The sequence below is a fragment of the Mesoplodon bidens genome, assembly GCF_964165515.1.
Source record: "Mesoplodon bidens genome assembly, chromosome: 9".
NCBI classification, from domain to species: Eukaryota; Metazoa; Chordata; class Mammalia; order Artiodactyla; family Ziphiidae; genus Mesoplodon; species Mesoplodon bidens.
This window is the reverse complement of record NC_138166.1, coordinates 79371784-79399066: the sequence shown is the minus strand read 5'-3', so window position 1 is coordinate 79399066 and position 27283 is coordinate 79371784. Positions and strand designations below refer to the sequence as shown.

At 36.9% G+C, this 27283-nt stretch overlaps 2 protein-coding genes across 4 annotated transcripts in view; both read left to right on the top strand.

Moving 5' to 3' along the window:
• Positions 1–79: 79 nt before the first annotated feature.
• Positions 80–13663, top strand: NDUFA5 (NADH:ubiquinone oxidoreductase subunit A5). Its single transcript, XM_081243776.1, has 5 exons — positions 80–165; positions 472–516; positions 4418–4534; positions 9465–9530; positions 12709–13663. The coding sequence occupies exons 1-5, from the start codon at positions 145–147 to the stop codon at positions 12808–12810; spliced, it is 351 nt and encodes a 116-aa protein (XP_081099902.1). The 5' UTR covers positions 80–144; the 3' UTR covers positions 12811–13663.
• A 103-nt stretch (positions 13664–13766) lies between these two features.
• Positions 13767–27283, top strand: part of IQUB (IQ motif and ubiquitin domain containing) — a 66280-nt gene continuing 52763 nt past the window's right edge. For 2 of the 3 annotated variants that reach the window (XM_081243764.1, XM_081243762.1), the window contains exons 1-5: positions 13767–16590; positions 17969–17993; positions 19148–19190; positions 20450–20557; positions 25832–26256. In XM_081243764.1, the coding sequence (XP_081099890.1) occupies positions 25836–26256 (421 nt within the window). In that variant the 5' untranslated portion in view covers positions 13767–16590; positions 17969–17993; positions 19148–19190; positions 20450–20557; positions 25832–25835. Of the gene's footprint in view, positions 16591–17968; positions 17994–19147; positions 19191–20449; positions 20558–20621; positions 20837–25831; positions 26257–27283 lie in introns of those variants that run through there. The other variant, XM_081243763.1, reaches the window with a different exon arrangement.

Genomic DNA, 27283 nt, shown 5'->3' with positions numbered 1-27283 from the left:
GTGCAGAGCCTTTGCTCCATTAAAGAGCCTTAGGGGGCGGGGCCAAGCTGTTTCCAAGGTGACGGAATGGCGGCCTCTGTGGTGGATTGAGCGGGTCTGGGCGAGTTCCCAGAGGGCTGCGCGTCCCCGTTGCTCGGCGCTGTCATGGCGGGCTTGCTGAAGAAGGTGAGGCGGGTGGAGGTCACTGACGGAATTTAGACTGTGGGGACGGAGTCAGCCCGCGGGTGGTGGCCGGAACTGTCACGGGCTTGGCGGTGCTTCTGGGGGACTCATTTTGCTCTGCCCTTAGGGGTGACCAGTTTAGCGGCTCCGATCGGAGAAGAGAAGAAATCTCCGAACCAGCGGCTTTGAGAGACCGGTAGCTGGTTTTAGGCCAGTTTTAGCCAGGACAGTAGTGGTTTTGCTTGTCTTAGTGTGGGTCTGCGGGGAATTGTAGTAAACAGCATGAATCGTGTTTTGTTTTTTGAACAGACCACTGGCCTTGTGGGATTGGCTGTATGTGAGAGTCCACACGAGGTATGTACCTCTTTTCTTCCTGAGTTTCCAAGGAAGCCTAGAACCCTGCGACCTTGTTTCTTCAATGGTTAACGGGATACGGATATTGCAAGCCCCAAATTACAACTCAGCGTGAGCTCTTGAGTCAACAGCGGTATTTAGTACTTGGTTTATCTGGTACCACGTTTTTGTTTGGTTGTTTTGCCATGATCTCTTTCTCAAACCATTTGCTTGTTGAGTTTTTCCGTGGCATTCTAGTGGCTCACTTGTACTTTTGCGAGTGTCTTCCCAGATCTGTATCGCCATTTTCCACCTTTTCCCCCGCCTCACCTTTTCTTAGGTGCCTTAGATTCTGTACAATTTCGATTACCAAAGATAGCGGTCTAGCAGTTGCCGCCTTTTGTCATCAGTTTTCCCTTTTAGTAGGTCTTTCCCGTCAGTATTCAGACATTCTTCCATCAAAAAAAAAAAAAAAGAAAAAAAGAGACCTCCCTTGATCGTTCTCCTCCCTCCTATAATCACGCCATTTCTCTCCTTCCTTCCCTTTTACAGGTAACTCAAAAGTTATCTGTACTTAACGGTCTCCTGTTTCTCTTATTCCATTTTGAAGGCACTCCAGTCAGGCTTGGCCAGAACTGTTCTTTTCAGGGTCACCATGCTGCTAAATCCGATGGTCAGCTCACGTTTCTCATCTTTATTAACCCAATAGCAGCATTTGACTTGTTTGGCACTGTCCATCAAACACTTTACTGTGCTTCAAGACACCTCAGTCTCCTGGTGTGTTTTTTTTCCCTACTTCTTTTGGCCTTTTCCTGTTCTGCTTATCCCTCATATCCCTACTTCTAAATGGTGGAGTTCTAAGACTTTGTTCTTGGGTCTTTTCTCTGTTTGTATTTGCTCTCTGTTGGTGTCTGGACCCATTCCGATGGTTTTAAATACCACCTACACACCGATAACTCTCGGGTTCCCATGGCAAGCACACTGACCTCTCCCTTTATGGAAGTCTTGTATATTTCATTCCTTAGTGGACATCTCCACTTGGATGTCAGGCAGGCAACCTAAACTTAACATGCCCCAAATTGGGTTCCTGATCTTCTCCCTAAAACCTGCTCTTCTCTCAGGTTTGCTCATCTCAGTGAACAGCAGTTCCATTTTTCTATTCACTCAGTCAAAAGGCTTGAAATCATCTTTCATTCTTTTCTTTCTCTCACACCCCACATTGGGTACTTCAGTAAATCCTCCGGGTTCTACCTTCAAATTATATCCAAATTTTGATTACTTCTCACCACCTCCTCTACTACCCTGTTCTCAGCCGCCATCATCATGGCTGTGGATAATTGCATTTGCTTCCTAACTGCCTCTCCCTGCTTTTCACTGCCTCAGTTTGATCTTTTTCCCACAAAAGTCAGCCTGCTAAAATGTGAGTCGAGTCATGTGACTCCTTTCCTCAGAATTCGCCAGTGCTTTTCCATTTCACTCTAAATACCAAAGTGCTTACAGTGGTTCTCCAGATCACTCTTCAACGGACTGTATTCTACTGATTTGTCTTGTATGTTGTCTCTCTCTACTGGACTGTAGGTCTTCATCAAGACAGGGATTTTTAAATTCTTTTGTTCACTGCTAGAACTATGCTAGCACATGGTATGTGCTCAGTAACTAATGTTTGTTGAGTTAATGTCTTGTTCTCATTATGAGTTCATAATGCCTTTAGACTCATTGTCTAAAGCTGAACTCACGGTTTTCCCTTTCTAAATCTGTTTCTTCCACTGTGGAGTATTTTTCTTGATGGTATCAAAGTCTTTCTACACTGCAGGCTGGGAATTGGACATCATAGTTGATACTTCTCTTACACTCTTTTATCTTCATGTTCACTCCAGCGATGAATTTTGTTGATCCTTTTCTATAACAGCTCTCCATTATGATCTCTCTTTTTTTGTCCTACTATTATTACCACAGTTTAGTCCCTTGTTCTTGTGTAGAGAATTGCAACAACCTTGTTACTGGCCTTCTTCTCTGTTGCTCCTTCATCCTATTCTTTTAACTCACTACTGCCAGATTAATTTTTCTGAAGCACACATCTAATCACAATTTCCCTAAATCTTTTAATTGCCCACATAATAAAGCCCAAATGCTTTAACTTGCCGTGCAGAACCACATACAGTCTGATTTGCTTTTTCTCCAACCTTATCTCCAAAGCATTTTCTCTGTGTCCTATATTCTAGCCATGTGCTGTCCAATAAAAATATAATGCAAGTCATAAATATAAACCATGCTTGTAGTACAAAATTTTCTAGGAGTCACTTTCTTTTAATAAGGAAGAAGTTAATATATTTTATTTTACCTAACATATCCAAAATATTACCATTTCAATATATAATCAATATAAAAAATTAATGATATTTTATAGTCTTTTTTTCATACTAAATGTTCAAAATCTAGTGTGTAGTTACACTTAACAGCACATCTTAGTTCAGATTTGGCACATTTCAAGTGCTCAATGGCCAAATTTGGTTAGTGGCTACTGTGTTAGACAACACAGTTCAAGGGAAATAGAACTATATAATAATTACTTTACATTACCTGTATTTTCTGCCATTCAGTCCTCTGTATGTATTCTATGTGTAAGATTGCCTTTTCTAACATCTTCAAATGTCTAAGTCCTACCATCCCTCCAGGTCTCTCTCAGATGCTGCCTTTTCTATGAAACCTTCTCTGACATCTGCTGATGTGACTCTTCTTTCCCCAATAGAATAATAATGCTAGCACTTATTGAAACTTAATGTGTGCCAGGTACTGTTCTAAGTTATACAAAATCCTATGAAGCTGGTATTATTAACATCCCCATTTTAGAATCCATGTCTCTTACCAGGCCTTTCTATTGTCATGCCCTTTGCTAAAATTGAGAAGAAATGAGGCTAAACCACCCCCCCCCACACACACACAAAATTTAGATTATATGTTATCTAATAAGCTCTATATTAGTATAGTAAAATACCTTCTATTACGGAACATCATATTCAAATATAGAAGTAATGTCTAAATATGCAGAGTACTTTTTAAGAAAAATGATTCTTAGAGGCCCTTAAGGTTGGTTTTGTTTATTCATATATATGGTGAATATATATGAATGAAATTAGGTATTAGCATCTACGGTTTCATACAATTAAACTAAAACAAATTTCAAATTAAATTTCAAAGAAATAATGAAAAATCCTCATCACATATGTATATTTATGATTATACTTAATATTTATGAACTGTGAATTAGGGTCTACTATAACAACTTTTTATCATATGACTTTATTGCTGGCTGCTGTATTGAACTTTAAGTTCAGTGTGCTTTAATATGTGCTGCTTTAATATGTGCAGTGACTCAGTTTTCTTGCTTCTTTTTTCTGTTGAGCCTGTGGTGAAATCTTCTCATGGTACCAACTTGATCATAGTCACTAAGCATAAGCACTGAAGTATCATCACTACATTCCGTTAAATTTGATCATACTGATAATATACTGCTTATATATTTTTCTATTTCTATAGAAATCCAAATAAAATACTTTTTAAAGATCAGAATTTGCAGTGCTTAGGACCTCAATTTGAGACATACTGATTTAGTAAGTGATTTAATTTACCAAAAAGATTGTTAGCAATAAGTTAGAATGCAGTTTTATTTTTGTTATCATACCTTTAACTTCTGTACAACTTTTGTCATACATACAAATATGAAAAGTTTCCATCTTTATATTCACATTTTTCCTAAGCTGTAAAGGGATCGATAGGCATAGACATGAAGAAGTTGCAGCAAGGAAAAGTTAAATGCTTTTTTAAAAAATAGTTGTGAATTTTTTTGTTTTAATAATTGGTGAGACTTTTTAAATCTTTGGTGACATTTTAAACTGGAAATTTGTATTTTTTGTCTTTTCAGAGGCTAAAAATATTGTATACAAAGATTCTTGATGTTCTTGGACAAATCCCTAAAAATGCAGCATATAGAAAGTATACAGAACAGATTACAAATGAGAAGCTGAGTATGGTTAAAGCGGTAAGTAGCTAACTTGATTTTGTTTTCTTGGATGTATGGTATCCAAAGCAACATTTAACAAAAAAAATAAAAAATTCAGTTGATTACTTTTTGCATATTCTGCACACTCTCCTTTCTATTCTCCTTCCTTCCGTGCATTTCTTCCATCCTTTCTCCCTTTCATTCATCAAACTCCTGTTTATTGAGTACTTTTTATATGACAGGCACTATAAGTACAGGAGTGAAAGAATAAAATCATGTCCCATCCTTAAGTTAACATTATAGCTTTCACTTATCTCTCTTATCTGTCTAGTCCTTTATTGATCTTTTACTTCTTATCTGTAGATATATCAATCTTTATTTCATTTTTCTAGTTTTAGAGTAGAGAAGAATGAAAACAAAACCGAAAAAAATATGTATATTATGTTTAACAACTGTCAGGAATAACTGTTTTAAAAAGTGCTTTGTTATGAAAAGAAGAGGACCAAATTAGTCTCTTAACTACCAAAATATATTGAACCTTGTTATGGACAGAATGTTTGTGTCCTCCCAAATTCATATGTTGAAGCCCTAACCCCGCAGTGTGGAGTAATTAAGGTTAATGAGATCATAAGAGTGGTACACTGATCCAGTAGGATAAGTGTCCTTCTAAGAAGAGATACCGGAGAGTTCGCGTTCTCTGCCACGTAAGGGCAAAGCAAGAAGGTCGCTGTCTGCAAACCAGGAAGAGAACTCCCACCAGAAATGGACTCTGTCATACCTTGATCTTGGACTTCCAGTATCCAGAATTGTGAGAAAATAAATTTTTCTTGTTTGAGCCATCCAGTCTATGTATGGTATTTTGTTATGGCAGCCCAGGCAGACTAATACAAGCATTTTACAGCTTCTGAGTCAAAGGCCCTAGACAGGCACACAATAGACTGCTGCTACTTCTTTTATACCAAACTATATTGCACTGTTGTTAAATTTCCACACTAGCAGTTATTTCGTGGACTTTTGTAATTATCCAAAATAGTGTTCAGAAACTCCAAAAGTTTAGGACCACTTATACATGTAATAAGTGGCCCTAATATAGTTTTCTTATTATTAGATCACCAAACTCTGTAGTCCAAAGAGAATTCTTACATTTTCTGCAGGTATATGGCAAAACAGTGCAATTTGATTTGGAACTTTTATTCTTATCTTGGCAGTTCTGGAAGTAATTCACAGATTACAAGTCTCTAAAGGGGAAATTAACATTTCTTTTGAATTCATCTTTCTTTAAGGAAAATGGGCTTGTGCATTTTTTCCCATCTCATAGTAAGAAATTTCTTTTTCTTTTCATGAGGTCAGTCTCTTCAACTGTCTTTTATTCTCTGCTTTCCTTCTCCATAACCGTGTTCCCCTTTAATCATTTCTTCTCTGTTTCTCTTTTAGCATTCCATTTTATTATCATCTTTCAGTTAGCCTCAAAATATATTTAGCTTTTTCTTACCTTAAAAGAAAAAGAAAACTTATATTTTCCTTTACTTTTGCCAATGTCACCCAAAGAAGGGTTCACTGTCATTGCTTTCACTTAATCATTCTAAAATTCTTTTCTCTGACCTAGGCTGTTTCAGTTGCCTTATAACTAAATTGGTCTGTATTTAGTTCTATCATATTTCATTATATGCCCCACACTGCCAATAGAGTTTTTTTTTCAATATGTAGATCTGATCATGAGATCTTCCTGCTTAAAACCTTACTATGGTTTCCTGTTCGGTGTTTCTCAAAGGCTGAGTTTAAGGATTTATGCTGGGCTGGTTGTGTGAAACTCATCTAGCTACCTTTATCTGCATGATTTTGACGTATAGCCAGGTTTGGGAGCCACTGGCTTATAGGATGAAGTCTTTAGCATGGTATGGAAGCCCCCCCAAGATCTGGCTCTAAGTTATCTTCTCAATCTTATCTTGTCTTTTCCTGTTTTGTGCACTATACTTTAGTAATACCAGACTGCTGACAGTTATGTGAGTTCCATGCAATTTTATTTTTGGTTTCTTTGTATTTTCTCTTCCCTCTTCCTGAAATACCCTTACCTTGTCTGCCAGGCAGTTCTTACTCAGTCCTCAAGATCTATCACTTCCTCTGTGAAGCCTTTTATGTCTTCTGTACTAGTCCATAAGCTACTTGTGAATTGCATTCATCTTTTTATCCCAAGAATCTAGCTTAGTGCCTGACACTTAATAAGGTCCTTAGAAATATTTGTTTATCCAAAAGGCTGTATACAAATAATTTTTAAAAACACCAAGCACTATGTAATAGCTGTATTACTGAATCCTGTTTGATAAAATTAACACAGATTTTTAACCCCACCTATAGAGCCATGGAATCTTCAGAGAATATTGTAATGATTATAAAGTGTCTAAGCCTAAAATGGAAATAGAAGTAAATATTTTTTTCAGATTATACTATGGAGATAGTAATAGCATAGTGGTGAAAAGCATTGGTTTGTGGTCTTTCCAAAATTTTCATCTCAGCTCTAATACTTATTTGGTGAGTTGGCATATTGCCCATTTTCTCTGTCTCAATTGCCTCATCCGTAACTTGGATATAATAATACCTGCCTTGAACACTTGTTGTTAGGACTGAATGGGTAATATATGTATAGTGCTTAACACAGTTGCAAGCATATAGTGAGCATTCAGTACATGGTACCTTATCAAGCTTGGTGGCATTATGCCATTAGTAAATAAAACTCACATTATTGACCCAGCTTAAGTAAGACAAATTTTGAATTGTTTTCCCAACACAGGCTTTTCCTGAGTTGAAAATAATGTTGAATATTCCTTGCCTTCTCTTCATTCTCCCTCCTGGGTATCATGACAGTGACCAGCTTCCCTGTTTTGTTATTAATTTTTGGCTTCATAGCTCAGTCATTTTGAGTTAAACAGTCTTTCTCAAACATGTTCATCTGCTTTGTTTCCCTCTCTTTTCTAACTACTTTGTATTTATTCAAGAAACACTTAATGCATGTCTGTCATATGCTATGTATGGTTCTGGGCATGGAAGCTAGTGCCTACATGGCAATGAACAAAACATAAAAATCCCTGCCTTGGAGATTATACATTAATGATGGGAGGCAAAGAAATAAATAAGAAAAATAAGTGAATAAAGAAGTACATTCCATAGTGTGTTAGAACATAGTAAGTGCAGTGAAGGAAATTAAAGAAGGAAGAATGGTGTGTATGAGGGTGATGAGGGGTGTTACAATATGTATTAGTTTTCTATGATTGCTGTAACAAATTACAACAACCTTGGTGAGTTAAAATAGAAATTTATTGTCTTATATTTCTGGAAGCTAAAATTAGTATCGGGCCAAAATCAAGGTGTCGGCAGGTCTGCACTCCCTTTGGAGGCTTTAGGATAGAATTCATTCCTTGCCTTTTCCAGCTGTGATGGCTTTTGTTATTCCTTGGCTTGTGGCTGAGTCACTCCAGTCTTTACTTTTTCTTTTTCCATGTGTAATTTCCCTCTGCCTCTCTCTTATAAGGACACCTATAATTGTATTTAGGGCTCACTCAGATAATCTAGGATAATCTTCCCATTCCAAGGTCCTTAATCACATCTGCGAAATATTTGCCATATAAAGTAACATTCATAGATTCCAGGGATTAGTTCATGTACAGTTTGTGAGGCATTATTCCAGCCTACCACAGTAAAAATTATCAGAGTGGTTCTCACTAAGAAGAAGATGGATGAGCGAAGACCTTGATGGAAGTGGAGGAACAAGCCATACAGATGTCTTGGGTCAGCCAGCAGATGCCCTGAGACAGATGCCAATTCCTGTAGAAAATAACTTTTTTTCCCCCTCTTTTCACTCCATTTATAGGCCAAGAAGCTACCCTATTTACACCTTATTTACATATGCATGTGTATATATAGATCATGGTTTCTGGCTCTCAAAAAGCTTGGTCTACTAGAAAATAAATACATGTCATTGAATGTTCTAGTTACTATATTAACTTTTTTTTTTTTGGAGTCAAAGTGGGGAAGCACAGTGGCTATTTTATTTTTAATTATTTTTTTTAACTTCTTATTTTATATAGGAGTATAACCGATTAACCATGTGATAGTTTCAGGTAACCTTTTATTGAAGAATAATGTACATAAAGAAATGTGCAGACATTATAAGCATAGAACTTGATGCATTTTCACAAAGTAATCACACATGTCAACACTAAATCAAAAAAGAGGACATTTCCAGAATGCCAAAACCCTTTCTTGTTCTTCTCAAGGTTACTACCCTCCTGAAGATAACTACTCTTCTGACCTCTAACACCACAGATTCATTTTGCCTGGTTTTGAACTTTTTATAAGTGGAATCATCAATATGTATTTGTCTGGTTTCTTTTGCTTAATAATATGTTCGAGAGAATCATCTATGTTGTTGCATATAGTTGTAATTTGTTCATTCTCATTGCTGTATAATATTCTATTATATTCAAATACTACAGTTTATTCATTTATTCTATTATATATGGTCATTTGGATTGTTTCTGGTTTGGGGATGTAATTTATGCTGCTGTGAACATTCTTGAACATGTCATTTGGTTAATGTATTATGCATTTCTGTTTGGCATATACCTAGGAGTAGAGTTCTGGGTCATAGGGTAGCATTTATTTTTAATGCTAATGCTTAAGAGGAAATATAGGAAGTACTAAGAAAATAAAGTATTATTTTAAAATCTGTATTTTAGAAAAACTGAATTAAACATCATATTCTTACCCTTGATAAGCATATCAATAAACGTTTAACACTTTTAATATTAAGACAGAAAAGCAATAAAATAGTAGAGAGATGAAATGGCTCTTAACCAGATATTTGGTAAAAATAAGCAAGGGTACAATGAAAGAAAAATTAATTACATTTGTCATATTAAGTGCTCTTTGTGCTTCTTTAACTATTTTTTTCTTTTTTTCCCTTAAATTATAGGAACCAAATGTTAAAAAATTAGAAGAGCAACTTCAGGGAGGCCAAATAGAAGAGGTGATTCTTCAGGTAAAGAAAAGTTGAATATTCAGATGTTTAGTTTCAAATGTTCAAAGGCACAATGTTATAGAGGTACAAAATGACATTCCAGAAAGAAAGGAAAGCTAAACTTTTTAATTTATATCAATTCATCCAATAGAAGACTAACCACATAAGAAAATGCATACTCTGACATGTGTATGTCAGCTAAATATTTATCATTGATTATAATTTGAATTTATGAGGCTTTTGTTGGAAGTTTAGAATTTAATTAGCATGTTCTTGTTAGCCTTTCCTTAGTTCAGATTAGTAACAGTATTATTGCTGTTTGAATAATTTATCTTTTTAGATACATATACTTTTACATTTTAAAGGGTTACTATATTTTTAATATGGAAAAATACAGGTCTTTTGAGTCATAAAATTAAATTGTAGTTTCATTTTTATTTTTGACTCTTGAAGGTTAAATTCTTAAAATATGTTTTTGTATTTCATGTTTTGTAATTTATATTGTTAAAGTTTTTACTCTGTCATTTGTTTTTAGTGTTTTTCTTATATATTTCTTTGAGGTTTTTTTCAAATAAAAGATATTAACCTTAAATTTTTGCTATATATGTATATATATATATATATGTGTATATATATATATATATACACATATATATATATTTTTAGTCTGTTCTTTGCCTTCTGACTTTAGTTATTTTCTCCCATATGTAGAGGTTTTTAAATTTTTTACTTGGTCAAATCACTCTCCCTCTGCCCACTCCCCTTTTAATCTCCCCTCCTTCCCAATATTATATATAGGTTTAGAATGTCTTCCCCTTATAAGGGTCTGATAAATGTTTAATTCTGTTTCATGTAATTTTTACATTTTTCATATTTTCTAAAAATGTAAACATTTTTTTCTTACGTTTTCTTGCCTTTTATCAAAATCTCTTACCAATAGACATAATATACAAATTTGAAAGAATTGTTAGATGGCTCTGTTAAAAGAGGAATGGAGTATTCAGACAGCTTTCTATAAATGTAGACTGTTTCAGTCATTCAGGGGCCTATTTTCTTGGCCTTCCTATTCATTTGCCAGGTTGAATATGGTACTAGATAAAGTGTTCTGGGAATTTAATGCAAACTTATTATTATTATCTTCCTTCTGTTCCTCTTTCTTTTCTACCTGATTTCACTTTGATCATAACTTTAGTTTAGCTGGTACATTAATCTATCATGCAGTTATAGTCGTAGGGTACATTAAGTATTTTTACGTTATCTATGCAGTTCTCAAATTTTCATGGGCTATGCTAAGGTTAAATTTTAATAATGCTTTATTTAACCCAGTAGATCTAAAATAATATCATTGAAACATATCATCCATGTAAAAAATTAAGACATTTTACATTTTTTTTTTATACTAAGTCTTTAAAATCTCGTGTGTATTTTATACTCTCAGCGCATCTGAATTTGAACTAGCTACATGTTAAGTGCTCACTCAGTAGTCACAGGTAGGTAGTGGCTACCATACTGGACAGCCCATTTCAAGAGGGACATATGAGAGGAATGAGGAAAGGGGTAGTGTGTCGGAAGCCAGAGAAGAGGGAGGGAGTGGATACAGGTACCACATGCCAGCTGAGTCCAGCTCCCTGAAGTAGGGCTGACTTAAGTGGTGTTCAGGGGTAGGAACCCTCCTCAGCATGCAGTGACTTTTTGGGGGCATAGAGAAGGCATGAATGTTCAAGAGACAAAAGTCAAAGGGCATTCAGAGAGAGAGTCATCCTTAGGGATAGTTTTAATCAGTATTTTCTCATTTCAGCATTAGGAAATACCTCTACCCCCAGATTACTGTTTATCTACTCTTTTTAACTCATTGTTTATATACATTTTAGACTGTTGCTGCTAAACATAGATTGGCTGTTTCGCACCACTGGCATAAATGAGGCATTGCCTTTTTTTTTTTTTTCCTTAGTCGTGGCTCGCGGGCTCCTTAGTTGTGGCTTGCCGGCTCCTTAGTTGTGGCATGCGAACTCTTAGTTGCAGCATGCATGTGGGATCTAGTTCCGGGACCAGGGATCGAACCCAGGCCCCCTGCATTAGCAGCTCAGAGTCTTAACCACTGCACCACCAGGGAAGTCCCGAGGCATTGCCTTTTAACTGGAGAATTATAGCCTCTGATAGAAACTAAGCATTTATTCTGTGTTTGAATTCTTTCTCTGATGTCCTGACAAGTGTTCAACAGTGTTCTTCTAAGTTGGCCAGAGTTGTCATAGGTCTTTTTGCTGTGGAAAGAATGTGAAATAAGAAGATAGCTAAACAGGGAGATCAGCTCAGTGCTTTGTGTCCACCTAGAGGGGTGGGATAGGGAGGGTGGAAGGGAGACGCAAGAGGGAGGAGATATGGAGATGTATGTATATGTATAGCTGATTCACTTTGTTATACAGCAGAAACTAACACACCATTGTAAAGCCATTATACTCCAATAAAGATGTTTAAAAAAAAAAGATAGCTAAAATATATTTGTTAAATATGTTGTAAATTGTGTTTGAGAGGAAAAATTAAATGTAACATAATCTGACTAAGGAAACTGATTTGATTGATCAATAAAAATACAACTATTGTATTCTCTTACACTTCACAGATCACAATTTTATAGATTGTGTGTCTAAAGGATTATGGATCATGAAATCAGTTTAGGTGGATTGTGACTAGTATTTTTTTTTTTTACATTCAATAGAAAATAGAGTGTATGACAGCTAGTAAAGGTGGTGATATTTTTAGTTTTGTTTTAGTTGTATGTGCATCTTGTGGATCTCTTAGTTAAAAAAAATATGTTTTTAAACGGTGGGCCATGGTAAAATAAAGTTTGAAAGCCATTAACATAGATTAAGAGACATACTTCTTCAGAGAATTTGTAGTCTAAATGGTGAAACAGTCAATTAAGATAAAAAACTCACCAACTAAACTTTTGAACACTCTAAAAGCAAATTTTAATCGAATAGAAGAAATCAAAAGCCATCCTTTCTTACTCATGATGATTGTGTAGCTGTGAGAATTAAGGTAATTTAATTAATGATGTTCAACATGTGATGGTGGAACAGCTTATTATGTATTAATATGAAAGAAGTAGCTCTACTAGGTTATATTTCAGTTATTAGCTGTGATAAATATCTGTTACACAATATAATCAAACTATCTTTTAAAAATTTCTTATTAACAGGCTGAAAATGAACTAAGTTTGGCAAGAAAAATGGTGCAATGGAAACCATGGGAGCCTTTAGTGGAAGAGCCTCTTGCCAACCAATGGAAATGGCCAATATAAACATCATTAAATGACTTGTGTGTTTATGGGAAACTGATGTAATTAAATATTCTGTTGTATTAAAAATATTTCCATATTATTGACATCTTATAATCAAGAAAACTGATACAGAACATATGTAGGAGACTTGATAAAATCGTTGATTATGTAATAGGGACTTGTGAATCGGTTTTTGATTTGTAGAGCATTCATTCAAATTATTTCAAAAATATTTTTTAAAACAAATGTTGTGGGAAGATTTGAAAGTTAATTGGAAAAATTCCTATAGATCTCCAATGCAGGGGCCATATTCAAAAGGTGAAGTATTTTTAGTAGTATCTTCAACACATCATTTAATTTTTTTTATTCTGAAAAAACATAAAAGGTACTTAATTATTATTATTGTTTAAACAAATTTGTAGGTCACTGTTTGAAATGAAGTAGTAGGAAAAAACCTATCAAATTAGAATTCATTGTACACTTGAGAAAATTGATTTGGTATTTGAAAGAAAAATTTTTATTTATAGTGGTAGTTGGAAAAACTTTTCTTTTGTCTCATTTTTAAGGAAGTTAGCTTTCTGGCCCTTTGCCTTTAGTTTTCTTGATCAACTGAAGTACAGTAGGATAGAGATAGAATTTCTGTAAAAGAAGAGACACTAAGAGTTCTTAAAGTTTATCTGACTTACAGATAGGCTTATATTCAAAACATCTTAGTTGTATGGTTATAACTTCAAAGTGGAATCATTAAATAGTTTCCACTAATTTCCAATTGAGTGCAGCTGGGTATCAAACAAGATAAATGCTGTTCAAAGAAAGAAGCAGTTTGGTAAGTTTAAGGTTAAACAAAAATAAAATTACTTTTCGTATGTCCTCACCTTTTCTACCTAGCCTCCTATCATTTCTAAGTATTTAAATTTGGTAGTTCTTACCTTCAAAGATAAGAACAAAGTTCTTTTGTTTTTTGTGTGTGTATGTGTGCATGTACATATGTGTTTTGCTATCTCTTGTGGCCAAACAGAACATTTCAGAATTTTTGGAATGAGGGAAAAAATGTATTTTTCTTTTTTTCCAATATTTCTCCCCTTATATAGATGTAAATTGAATGCTAAAGGAATATTTAAAGTGGATTGAGTTAATTTTTAGCAGTCAGACTGCAAGAGGACGCTTCTGTGTGGGAAGTGGGAAAAGCATTTGGGGGCGAGTCCAGGGGCTCTCATTCCCAGGCTCTAGCACTACCGTGAAATCAGTGACTAAGTTGAGACACATGGTCAGTTTCTCAAAAGAACCTATTTATTTCCTTCTCTGTAAAAGAAGTAGAATTTATGATTTATATCTTCCTTTTCAGTTCTAACCATTTGCTTTAATATATAATTTTACTGAGGTCAAAATATATGATCTTAAAGCATGTTTGCATAGGTGCTTTCAAGCTATTTTTCTGGCCAACAATTTTTTCAGGTCCTTTGGGTACATGAAAGCAGAAAGATGACTTGATACATACTTCCAGCTCCATTTCTCCCATGATCCTTGGCATCTTATATATTTCACCAGCAGAGCTCCTGTGGCTGTTAATAAAAGGGGACCTTATATGATGTTTACATTAGAAATTAGAATGCTAGTTGTAGAATAGCAGTAGTAGTCATAATAATAATGACTAATGTTTGTTAATGTTTGCCAGGCAATTTTCTAAGTACTTGACTAATGTTACTCATTAAATCTGCATTACAACTCTTAAGAGTGAGATCCTGCAAATTTTTCCAGATAAAGAAACCAGAATTCAGTTGCAAGTAGTGCTCCCCTGCAATTAGGCAACATGGGGACCCTGGAGAAACTGAGGCAAAGAGACAGTGTAATAACATACCCAAGGTTACATAGTAAGATGTGGAGCTAACTTTTGAACCTAGACAGTCTTGCTCCAGAACTCATGCTCCTAAACATATTTTTTTAATGAATATGCTTGGGATGCTGTCCCTCCTGCCTGTACTGTTTGGACTGCACCAAAAGAATGTAGATCTAAAAAAAAAGAATGTAGGTCTGCTTTCTTAACTTTTTCTGTTAAAGTACCTATAAAAAACTAAAGTAATAAACTGGATTTCATTTTGTACAGAAATCTTCACATGGATCATAGGCAGATAATGTTAATGGGGTAGGTATTTTAAAGACATCACTGTGTGGTCCACTGTTACACTCCCTAGCTGCCATTCCAACTGCCCCTATAATCTTACACCTGATTGTTTTTATGTCTGCAGATGTTTTCCAGGTGCTTTTTATAAACTTCCAGATTAACCTTTCCTGATCTTTTGCAGCTGATTCTTCTATTTAAAGATCTTCAGTTGTTGCTGAGTGGCTTCTAGACTAATTTGAGTAGTTTTCCGAGTGGCCCATTTCAGTCTCCCTGGGCTCCTCATAGGTCTCATTCAAGTAAATCACCATAATCCAGGCACCTCAAGAAAAAGAAGCTAATCCGTTTGAGCTTTGCAGACAAAGAAGAAAGTAGCAGCAAAGTGATGCCCCCTTTTTCCAGTCTGTGAAGTGAGTGCAGAATATTCAGATTTCTGGCATTCTTTCCTTTGGGATGAAAATGGCTTATATCTAGAATAAGCATATAATTTTTCATTCATTGTGTAATGATTGTGAGAGTGAAAGGAAGTGTGATAAGAATAATAGGTATAAGCCATGGCTATCCTGGGCACACAGGATATGGCTCAGCCTTGAGGGTTGCCATCCTTCCTGATCAGGAGAAGCTGGGAAGTTGTCTGCCTTTCTGAATAGAAAGGATATGATGCCAGCAGTGGCAGCCATCATGTGCTGCCAGACCTCAGGTGTCATTTTGCCTCTTCCCCATTATTCCATTCCCTGACTCCTTTCCCTCAGAATTGGGGATGGAGGTAAGGAAGCTTATCTCTGTTTTAATTTCCTTTTCTAATCCTAAAGTATAGTTAGAGAAGTGAAGCTAATTGAGCTTTTTTTGTGGTTACAAGGCAAAGCAGATTTATTTCTGAGCACAGCAGTGAAGATTAGGATACTAGATAAAAAGGAAATCAATCTTCTGTCAAATCTATCAAATGGAGAAGATCAGGATTCTTTTTTTTTTCACTGTAAAAAGGCAGCTTACATTATTCTTGTGATGCTGGTGGGTGCAGGGGTGAGCAACCTGTCGGCCTCCATTTCTGAGCTGGAGGGGCCCCAGAGGCCCTGAGGCCAGCTCTCTAAGTGCAAGGGTCCCTGAGGGCTGCCTCGTCCACATTTGCAAAATGGAGTGCGGGGCAACTTCTCCCCGGGTCAACCCAGCTGGTCAACCCAGCCATTTGCCTGCCTCTCACTTGGCTCCAGGTGGGAGCTTCCTCAAATTCACATGACTCTTGTTACCAGATTCTTAAGTAGCTGAATTTAGGACCTACTACGATGGGAAGACTTGCTGTGTTGCCTTCAGAAGTTAAGTCTCTTTACCTGATGCTTCATCAGGCTTTTCAAATGGGCCTTCCCACTGGGCCAGCTCTTCTAATTCCTTCTAACAGCCGAGACAGTATTCCAGAGTCTGTGTTCTTCTGTTTACCCAGGAACTCTCCCATGAAATTGAAGATCACTTTCATTTTTCTCAAAAAGCCAAGATCGTCAGGTCGTGCAGGACCTTGCCTACTGTGTTCTCCAGCTGGAGAGGACTGTAGAGCTTGAACCCTTGCCACGTCCCCAGTTATCTATATCAGGCTTCTTAATCACTGGAAGGCAGTTTGCTACCCTCACATTTTTTCTTCAAAGGGAGAAAATCAACAGTGCTCCATCGAAGAAAATTCCCACATATAGGTTAATATCAGCCTTTTCTTTTTCCTCCCACTCTCAAGGGCTATATAGACAAATGGAAGTTAAAGAAACTGCCTATGCAAGTGTGTTCTGGGGTCTAGGGTAAAGCAACGAATCACCGAACATACCGTGAGTAGTATTTTGCATCTTAGGTCAGAATTTCCTTTGAAACTCAGTACTTGGTGGGATGGCAGTCTATACTACAATTACAATGGAGAAGAAAGTAAATGAGAAGATAGGAGTTTGGTTTAGAGGAGAATGAAGAGGTTTATTTTCAATAGAATTCAGAAGAAATTGTAGGGGAGCAAAACTTGCCACCCCAATGTGTCTGTGGCATGCAGATTATTTTGAGCTGAAAACAAGGCCTAAAAGGCTCAGGAAGAAGTTTTGAAGGAAGCTATCACCATACATAACTATAGTATGAGCTAGGTGTATAGACAGGGAGGAACCTAGCAAAGTCTGTTAAAACTTCCATGTCCCATTGTCTCTGCATGGCCCAGCAAACATTTATTTACCAAACATTCGCTCTTCTATATCCTTGTGAAATGCCTTCCTCCCCTCTGAAGTCCCAAACCACTACCCACAACATCCTCTTGTCTTTAGCTAAAGATGGTACTTAATATGAGGGTTTCAGCCATTTTGGTGAGTTACTCAGTTTTCCTGGGTCTCTCCCATGTATGTGTTATTAAAATTTGTGTGATTTTCTCTGGTTAATCTGTCTCATGTCAACTTAATTCTTTGACCAGGCAGAAGACCCTAGAAGAGTAGAGGAAAATTTCTTCCTCCCCAACAAAATCAAAGTGGGAATGTGATACAGAAATTGAATTATTTATGGGGACTGAAGAAATTTATTCGAATGTTTTCATTTAGAGGTAATAAGCCAAAACTCTCCTTAGTGAAGGAAAATATGAGAAAAATAGTGAATTAGAATAGGCTACCCCTAAATCCCAATGTCTTAATACAACAAAAGTTTGTTTCTTATTCATATTACATGTCTAACGAGGGTCGACAGCGCTCAAAAGAGTCACACAATGGATCTGGGATGAGAATGATGACATTTCAACACGTGGTTTCATAAACACAGAGGCAGGGGAAAGGGAACATGGCAAATCATATATAGAAACAAGAAATAGAAAACCAAAGTTAAAAAAAATTTTTTTTGGAACGTACTATAGAACTCATAAATTTAACTTGCCACACACTGCTAACATAGAGTTTTCAAAGTGGACTTTTGGTTTATATTGCTAATTTTTTGTTGTGTGTGTACATGATATGTATGGTCAATTAGCTTCTTTCTATACATGACTGTACATGAAAAGCATTGCAGAGATTCTTTTTTGGGGTTTCTCATAATCTTCAAATATGTTGGTTTCTTTTTCAGGTGAACATTTTAGGCATTTCTAAAGGTAAACATTACTATTTTATGATAATATTTCATTTAACTCTCTTTTTCTGTGACTGGAGGGTTGGTTCTTTTTCTTAGGGTAAAATAGGTCCACAATTCCATATCTAAATTCTAAACTCCAAAAATGTTTGAAAACGGGAAGTGTTTTAATAACTCATTTGGAAGCAAAACCTGACCTGAATTGAGAAAAGGCTGTTTATGGTCTTTATCCCACTTTAATGTGATTATGAATATATTTTGTTACAGAAGTATTAATGTATTTGCTTTTGGAGTACTTCCCCAGACCCACTGAAGGTGTTACAGAATATACAGTATATGTCCATATTACCTTCAAAAATCTGAAAAAAACCTGAATTTCAAACACATCTGTCCCTTAAGTTTTCAGAAAAGGGACTATGGATCTGTATTTCCAGTCTCTTAACAAGCTCATAAAGGTATTATGATCCAAATTCAGTTCTTACCGATAATTTCTAAAGAATAATTTTCAGATCCTTGGTCTAAATTATTCTAATATTTTTTTCTGATTCATTCATTTACATTTTAGCATGAAGTAACAATGGGAAATACTTTGAAATGCTTGATTTCATAAAGCCACTAGATGGCATCTTTGTAAAAATAAAAATATTTTAAAAGAAATGTTTATTGTATAAATAAAGGCTGAGATAAAGGTGGATTCTTATTTCATGAGAAATAAAGATAAGTCATTTTGGGCGATAAATCCTGAGAAAAATGCAAAGGTTTATGGTGAAAAGTAAAATGGTATTTTAAATTACTTTTCCACCTTCAGAAATGAGGGTCTTTTTCTGATTGGTTGTTTTCAGCTTGCATTTACATTTATTTTATATAACCAAACAACTGTATATCTGTGTGTGTGTGTTTGTGTGTGTATATACACATATATATGTATGTGATTTTGATGTGCTTTCCAACTTGTATAGAGTACCTGGGAAGCCTACCAATTAAGTTAGGCTTATATTGTAAAACTGAGTTGTATAAAATCGCCTCCACAGCAAACTATAAATAAAATATGAACATATAGTGGGTATCAAGTCACATTTAAGATGGTGAAGTACTTAAGTTATCTACTGCCAGGTTTTCATCCCTGCATCTCCTGCCTCTATGACTAAATCTAGCTTTTCATACTGTCCCTAACAGGGAGGGCAGTGAATGATACATTTTAAACAGGAGACCCAGAAAGGTGAGTGTTTAAAACGAATTAAATTCTCATTACTAGTAAAATTTAAGATACATTATGATTTTGGAGATGGGAGTAGGGGAGCACTGGGAAGAATTTGCATATCTTCAGCAACATCTGGTTTATTCATGAGAGACTAACCCTAGTGGTTATCAAAATGCCCTTTTCTCTGCTCTTCATGAATATGTGGATTCATGAAATGATTTAAATGCATACGCTTTGAGACTTTTCTGGTGGTCCAGTGGTTAAGACTCCAAGCTCCCAATGAAGACGGCCCAGGTTCCCTCCCTGGTCAGGGAACTAAATCTGGCATGCCGCAACTAAAAAAAGATCCCGCATGCTGCAACTAAAGATCCTGCTGAAACTAAGACCGGGCGCAGCCAAAAACAAAACAAAACAAAACATTTTTATCTAAAACCATTAGCAAAGTCAATTTCATCTGAGAATATAACACATATTTTATATTCTAGTAAGAAATAATCTATTTTAAAATGAGATAAAGAAGGAAAAAAATTACATTGGCCATTAGGAAGTTATTGGGGAGAGGAGAAAGCAATTTCAACAGAATGGCATAAAGGAATGAAGACATTGAACATTATGAAGGAAGAATGGACCTGTACTATATATAACACAAATTTTAATTTTATTACTTAATCTTACATCCTTTTTAAATATCAAACGGTTTTAGGTCAAAGGCAGCATAGAATAGTGGTTTAAAATGGAGGTTCTGGAGTCACACTGCTTGGGTTTATTTCTGGTTCCCCACCAAACCTCTCTGAGCCTTAGTTTCCTCATTAGTAAGAGGAAGCTGATCACAATTCTTCCTTTAAAAAATCATTGTAAAATTTAAGTTAGAAGTATATGTAAGTGCTTAGTAACAAATAATAATAAATGTTAGCTATTATGAAGCCACATGAAGTTTGTTACTACATATATAATAGGAACACAATTGATCCTTTCCTGCAATAATACGTGCTTCTTTAAAAACCTTCTCAATTTAAAGAATTTATAGTCATAGGGAAAAAAACCGTTTATAATTCAGTGATTAACAATAGCTTTGCTTCTCCTGACTTAAAAGGGGAATTATTTAATAGCTCCTATCTCCCTTTTCTGTTTGGCTGCAAGGGAGCTAAGAGCCAAGTTCCAAATTTAAGAAAAGCAAGTAGGCACCTGCTGTTGTACACCTGTGTTCTCCTTTGCTTAGGTCCTCACTCTCACTTCATATTTACATTTTCTCTAACCCTGATTTTTTATATCCATAGCGCGAATTGCTGTCAGTATTTGGTTCGGAGAACTGTGCCATTTCACAAGTGTGAAAGACAGCTTAGAGAGTGGTTACCATCAGAACCACTTTCGGACCTAGGTAGCGAGTAAGTAACAAATCCGCTGGCTCCCTCACCCCGCCCCAACCTCTGCTTCATATCTTCTCTCCGCCCCCTCCCCTGGCTCCGCCCCCTCCCCGGCTCCATCCCTCGCCCCTTTTTTTCTAAGCGCGGGCACCGCCTCTTCTCGCGTGAGTGGTGTCCTGGTGGGAGGGAGTGGTGCCGGGAGGTTGCTAGGATACAACCGGAAACAGAATTCGGCGCGTGTGGACTCTGCTTTCTAGGAGCCGGGGAAGCCGCTTCTACCCGACTAACTGCGTTTCTTAGGTAGGAGGACAGGTTCTGGCTGCCCTCGACTGGCCCGACCCGTAGGCCGACCTTGAGCGGGTGACTAAGGCGCTGGACTCCGAGGGCTCTGTGCGGGGCGTTGGTGCAACTTGGGCTCTGGGGACTGTATGGCCACTCGGGAATGTTTCACCTTTGCCTAAAAAACTGTGCAAAGCATCCCATCGGGCTCCCCTGCTGGCGCAGTGGTTGAGAGTCCGCCTGCCGATGCAGGGGACACGGGTTCGTGCCCCGGCCCGGGAAGATCCCACATGCCGCGGAGCGGCTGGGCCCGTGAGCCATGGCCGCTGAGCCTGCGCGTCCGGAGCCTATGCTCCGCAGCGGGAGAGCCTATGCTCCGCAGCGGGAGAGGCCCCAACAATGAGAGGCCCGCGTACCGAAAAAAACAACAAAAAACAAACAAAAAACTGCAAAGCATCCCATCTTTCTTGGTTCCTTTTCTGGCTCTTATCTCTAATTTGGGATTCGGAAGTAGCGGCATCAAGCTAGGAGGTGTACCTCACCTCCCACCCCGAGTGCTTATCACGGTTAATAATATAGAAGCAAGACGTGTGTGCAACCCAGCCTGGCATTAGAAAACGTTTAGCCATACATGGTGACCATTTTTAGTCTTTAGTAAATAGAGCGCTTTCAGACATTCCTCTTTCACTCCTCTCCACCCACGGTCTTTGCTGTGCCCTCTTAAGAAACTTAAAAGCTCAACAAGGCTATTTGGTAGAAGGGAAAACTGGATCCCTGCCTTACTACTTACACTAATATTCTAGATATACCAACGAAATTATGCACTGTAGGTGAAAGGGGGACGTTTTTGTATGCAATCATAGTAGAGTGTTTTTTTTTCTTTTTAAACAACTTTTTAAAGATTATAACATTTACCCTTGAATCCATAATACATAACTAAAAGTTCAAACAGTAAAAAGAATGAACAGTGAAAATCTGTCTTGCACCCATGTTCCCCACCTCCCTGTCCTCCATGGAGTTCACCTTCCAGAGGTATTCTACACATATACAAAAGTAGTCGTATCTGTAACGTTGTACATACTGGTATATGCTTTTGGTGGAGGAGAGGTCATTGAAAGGACATGACCTCCGGTTTACCCACTACCCAGGGGGCAATTGGAGGCTCTTTCCCCCTCCCCTGTCCTTGGAATGTACCTTCTGCCCATTGTTCCTGAACTAGGAGATGTGCTATTGAGACCATCGGAACTGTATACCTGACTGAACCCAGTTAAGATCTCATAAACTCAGGATTTTGGCGGGTAGATGTTGAGATTTACTGTCTTTAGGCTGCCTAAGACAACCCTCCTTTGTAAGTTTCCTTGCTTATTAAACCTGCCACCTGCAATCTGGAGCGGTCTGCCTCTTCGATTCTCCTTGCCCTTTGTGTACCAGGCTCAATTTCTGTTTTACCCAGGGAATTCTGGAGGTTGTGAACCAAGAGCTTTGCTTTTTCACTTAATTGAACAATACAGTATGTAGCCCTTAGAATTGGCTTCTTCATTTATCATAATTTATTTTAGATTCACACATGTTGTGTGTATCAATAGTTTATTCCTTTTTATTTATGCGTGGTATTCCATTCTATGAATGCATCATAATCCATTCCTCAGCTAAGGAACGTTTGTGTTGTTTCCTGTTTTTGGTGATTAAGAAAAAAGCCTTTATTAACTTTTGTGTGAAGGTTTTGAGTGAATGTAGTTTTTCATTCCACATAGGTAAAGGATACAGATTGCTGGGTCATATGATAAATGTGTTTGTCAGAAACCTGACAAACAGTTATCTCAAATGCTATATCAGTTTTCATTTTTGCATCAAGATATAAGAGCTCCACTTGTATTCATACTTACTGGCTATTGTTGGGCTAAAATTTTTTTAAAACTATTCTAATAGATGTGTAGTGAAATCTCATTGTGATTTGAAGTTTCATTTCTCTAATGACTAATGATATTGTGCATTTTTCATGTGCTTGTACTCAGGGTCAGGATTAGAGTGAGGCAACTGAGGCAACTAGGTCTAAAATTTTAGGAGGCATTTATTCTCAGGTGCAAGTGCATGTATAGGGTAGTGCAGGTGCCACGCTTGCCTCAATCTTGTCCTGGCTCTGCTTATTTGCTTTCTTGTGTATATTCTTTGGTGATGGATCTGTTTAAATCTTTTACTTATTTTTTTCACTGGTTTTTTTTTTTTTTCTTATTATTGAGTTTTGCAAGTTCTCTATATATTCTGGGTACAAGTCCTTTATCAGATAAGAGTTTTGCAAAAAACTACATCCCAGTGTATGGTTTGCCTTTTGATTCTTCTAGTTGTCTTTTGAAGAGCAGAAGTTTTTGATTTTGTTGCTGTTGCTGTTTTAGAAGATGCTATCTTGGCCATTTTGGGGGGAGGATGACCCACCAGATAGAAACAAAAGCATTATCTCAGATTCTCCAAAAAGGGTAGATAATTATGTTGCTAGGAGTTAAGGCTTCTTTATGGTGCTCTCTTTCTAATCAGGCCACTAAACTTTGTTATAGGAGAAAATAACCAAAAGGAAGATTTGTGTGTGTGTGGGTGAGAGCCTAAAGAAGTTTCTCGAACTTCTTAAAAGTTGAAGTTTTGTTCAGTTTTGTCTCATTTTTTTCTCTTTATGGTTCCGGAATTTTAAAACTTAATTTCAGTTCTTTTATTGGTTGTTCTTGAAGTTTAACCATGCATATTTAATTTAACAATGTCTAGAGTTAATATCATAGCTCTCAATTTTGTAAACAGTATAAGGAATTGATAATAGTTTATTCTCATCTTTCCCTTCCCAGTTACATATTCTTATTGTCTCAGATTTTAATTTTCTGCTATTATTTTGTGTTGACAATATTTATTGGGGTTTACCCATATGTTTATGATTTATTTGTTTGCCTTTCCTTCTTGCACTTCAGACTTACATTGGGCCCATTTTACTCCTCTTCAAGTGTATCCTTTAGAAGTTCCTTTAGAGCAGATATCTTGGTGATAACTTGTCTGTAAATGTTTCTGTTTTTCTTCTTGAAAGATAGTTTTGCTGGGTGTACAATTCTGGGTTGATAGTTTTAATTAGTCTATTATTTTAATTAGTCATGTGCTAACCTTCTTTTAATTAGTCTATTATTGCCTTGGCTTCTATTTTTCTGATGAGAAATTGCAGTGATTTTACTTTTCTTTCTTTTGCATTAATGCCAGCAAATAGGATTCAAAACAGTGGATGATATGTCCTTGATCACTGTTTGCTTTTTGGATTTTCTGTTTGTTATTCTGTAATTTAGTTACAATATAAATGGCTATGAATTACTTCTATTTATCCTGTTAAGTATATTTTTATATTGTGCTTCCTGGACCTGTAGATTCATATTTTTAATCAGTTTTGAAAAATTTTCAGCCATTACCTTTTATGATATTTTCTCCCTTCCATCTTTGTTTTCTTTTAGGACTCCAATTTGACTCATGCCAGATCAGGGGCTGGCAGACTTTTTCTGAAAAGGGCTTCACAGGCTATGTGCAGTCTCTGTTGCACACTCTTTGTTGTTTTTTAATATATTTAAAAATTTTTTTCTTTTATTTATTTATGGCTGCATTAGGTCTTTGTTGCTGTGCACATGTGGGAGCTTCCTGGACCAGGGCTCAAACCCGTGTCCCCTGAGTTGGCAGGGAGATTCTTTTCTCCATGGCTCTTAATCTCTCATATTTTTCATATCCTTATCTCTTTGCAACAGTCTATGTAAAATCTTTTGATTTATCTTCCAGTTCACTAGTTCTCTCTTCAGCTCTAATGCTGTATTCATTGAATTCAACAAGTATACATTTTTATTCAGGATTTTATTATTATTAATTATTTTTAATTTGTCATTTGGTAGCCAGAGAACTTCACTAAGGTTAATTTTTTTCTCCATAAGGATCTATGCTTAAGTGAAAGTTCCAAACACAGCTTTTCCATCTCACTACTATTTCAAGTTTTAATCTTCCCTGTGCTTTTGCCTCAGAAATCAGCCTCAGGGTCACTTCCCCTATCCCCTTTTCCCGGCTGCCAACCTCTATAGGTAGGCTCCTGGCTATACTGGCTTCTCACTGCTCTGATCCAGCTGCTGCCTCTGATGCCTGGCTCTGGGCTGCTCTGGCCCACCCTGGCCCAAGCTCCTGTATGCTGTCGTACTGTTTCCCAAGCCAAAACTCTTGGTTGCTGTAGCTTAGGCCCTACTTAGCTCCAAGATCAACCCACATTTGTTTGTTGATATGTTTGTTTTGGGGGACAGAGGTCATTGGACACCTCTGCTATAATTTGTGAGAGCAAAGCTACTACAGTGTGTACTTTCCAGCGTATAGTTGCTGTGGAGATGTCAGGTTCCTTGGAGCTTCTATTCAATTGCAATGTCAGAAGCATAAATAGCCTTTTTTAGAAAAAAGGCTATTGAAAAAAATTCTTCTTTCACAAGGCATTGTTCATTGAATAAGAGATGACAATATATTTTAGAATTTTTAAAATATATTCTTCATAGAATATTTCTCTCAAATTTATTGTGTTATGAGGTTCTTTTTTTTTTTTTTTTGTGGTATGTGGGCCTCTCACTGTTGTGGCCTCTCCCATTGCGGAGCACAGGCTCCGGACGCGCAGGCTCAGTGGCCATGGCTCATGGGCCTAGCCGCTCCGCGGCATGTGGGATCTTCCCTGACCGGGGCACGAACCTGTGTCCCCTGCATCGGCAGGCAGACTCTCAACCACTGTGCCACCAGGGAAGCCCTATGAGGTTCTTTTTTTGGTACACATTTTTACTTTCTGTGGTGTTTTTATTAAAAATTCACCAATGTTTTTTACCTAATGCCATTACTAAGATAATATTAAAAAAATAATGAGCCACATTGTAGTATACTATGACCATTGCTGCATGCCAGCAATGAATTTGATATTTGGTGTAGAAGTTTTAAGTGTAGTAAATATATATATATATATATATATATATTTTTTTAATTCAGGACAATGTCTGACCAGGAGGAAGGATCTGATGCTCAGAATGTTGATTCATCAAAAGAAAGAGAGGATGCTTTTGGGACTATCAATATTCCAGTTCCCTCAGAAGAGGTTCCAGAGTCAGATCAGACTGAAGACTGTGAATCTGAACTAGAACCATCTAGTGGGGGCCGTGAAAAACGTGTTGAGGAGCCGAGTGACCAGAGCGTTTTAAGACTGGAACTAAATGATGTCGAGCAACTCATGGAAGACGTTACGGCAGATGAGCAAGTTTCATATTCTCCAGGAGACGGTGGAGACTCTCTAGCTAAATCTGATAATGCAGTGCAGTCAGCCGAACAATATTCAAAAGATTCTCTGGCAATTCTGGAAAAAGTAAAGGCTGTAAAGGAATCTCTGAAAACATCAATGAAAGATTCGTCAGCAACAGGTATTACCTAGGGAAGATAGGGTATTTTTTCCGCCTCATTTTGAAGAATGGTTGTTTTTTCTTGAAGATTTATTTTATATTTGATATTACTTTCCCACTCCCTTATCCACCAAACCTCTGTGGCTATGCCACTTGAATCTCTTAATTATGTGTGAAGCCTCTCCTCTATTCTGCAGTATCTACTTCCCTAAATAACGGAGCATCAATAAATTTTAAAGTGTTGTTTCTCTGTTTTTCCAAAATAAAATAGGTTCATAAAATGTTTAGGGAGAAATTTTTGAGTATAATTGTAATTCTTTTGCATGCCATGTTGGAATTAATTATGTACATAGCTAGCAAGAGGTGGGATGGGAACTTGACACCATATTTTTCTGGTTTCATATACAGTACTCATTCCACATATCTCGTTGCTTTTACGTATTTCCATATTTCTGCTTAGTGTTAACTTTATATTAAGCTTCAGAAAAATCATGGTTGTCTTTCATTATGGGTTAATTTTAAAGACATAATGTTGATCACATGGCATGTGGAAGTTATTACTACATTGTTGGTAACAAAGCAGAGGGGAGCAGCAAGAAGGTGGTTACATGGAGAATTCTACTTGGGTGGTTAACTGACTGCTCCTTCCCCCCTTGTCCATAACTTTTGAGAGAGTTTCCATCCATAGAGTGGAGAACATGGGTCATCATTTAACAATAACAGCAGCTTAGTCTGGCTGGTAAAATGTAGCTTTTGAATCTAGTGGAGTAGTTAGCTCTTGTGTGATGTGTCCACACAAGTAAGAATAAAAAGGAGGAGGAGAAGTAATCAAGGCCATTTATGCCTAATTGAAATTGTTATCCCTCAATTACATTATTCATTGTGAATTTGGGCTCCATTTTTTGATAATTCTGTGATTCCCTGTAATTATAGCTTTTACCAAATATATGATGATTAAAAAAAAGTGGTCTTGGTCCTGTACTTCCTGAGGCTCACAGATTCCTGAACAAACTTTCCCTTCCTAAAGCTTAGGAAGTCACTGCTATGG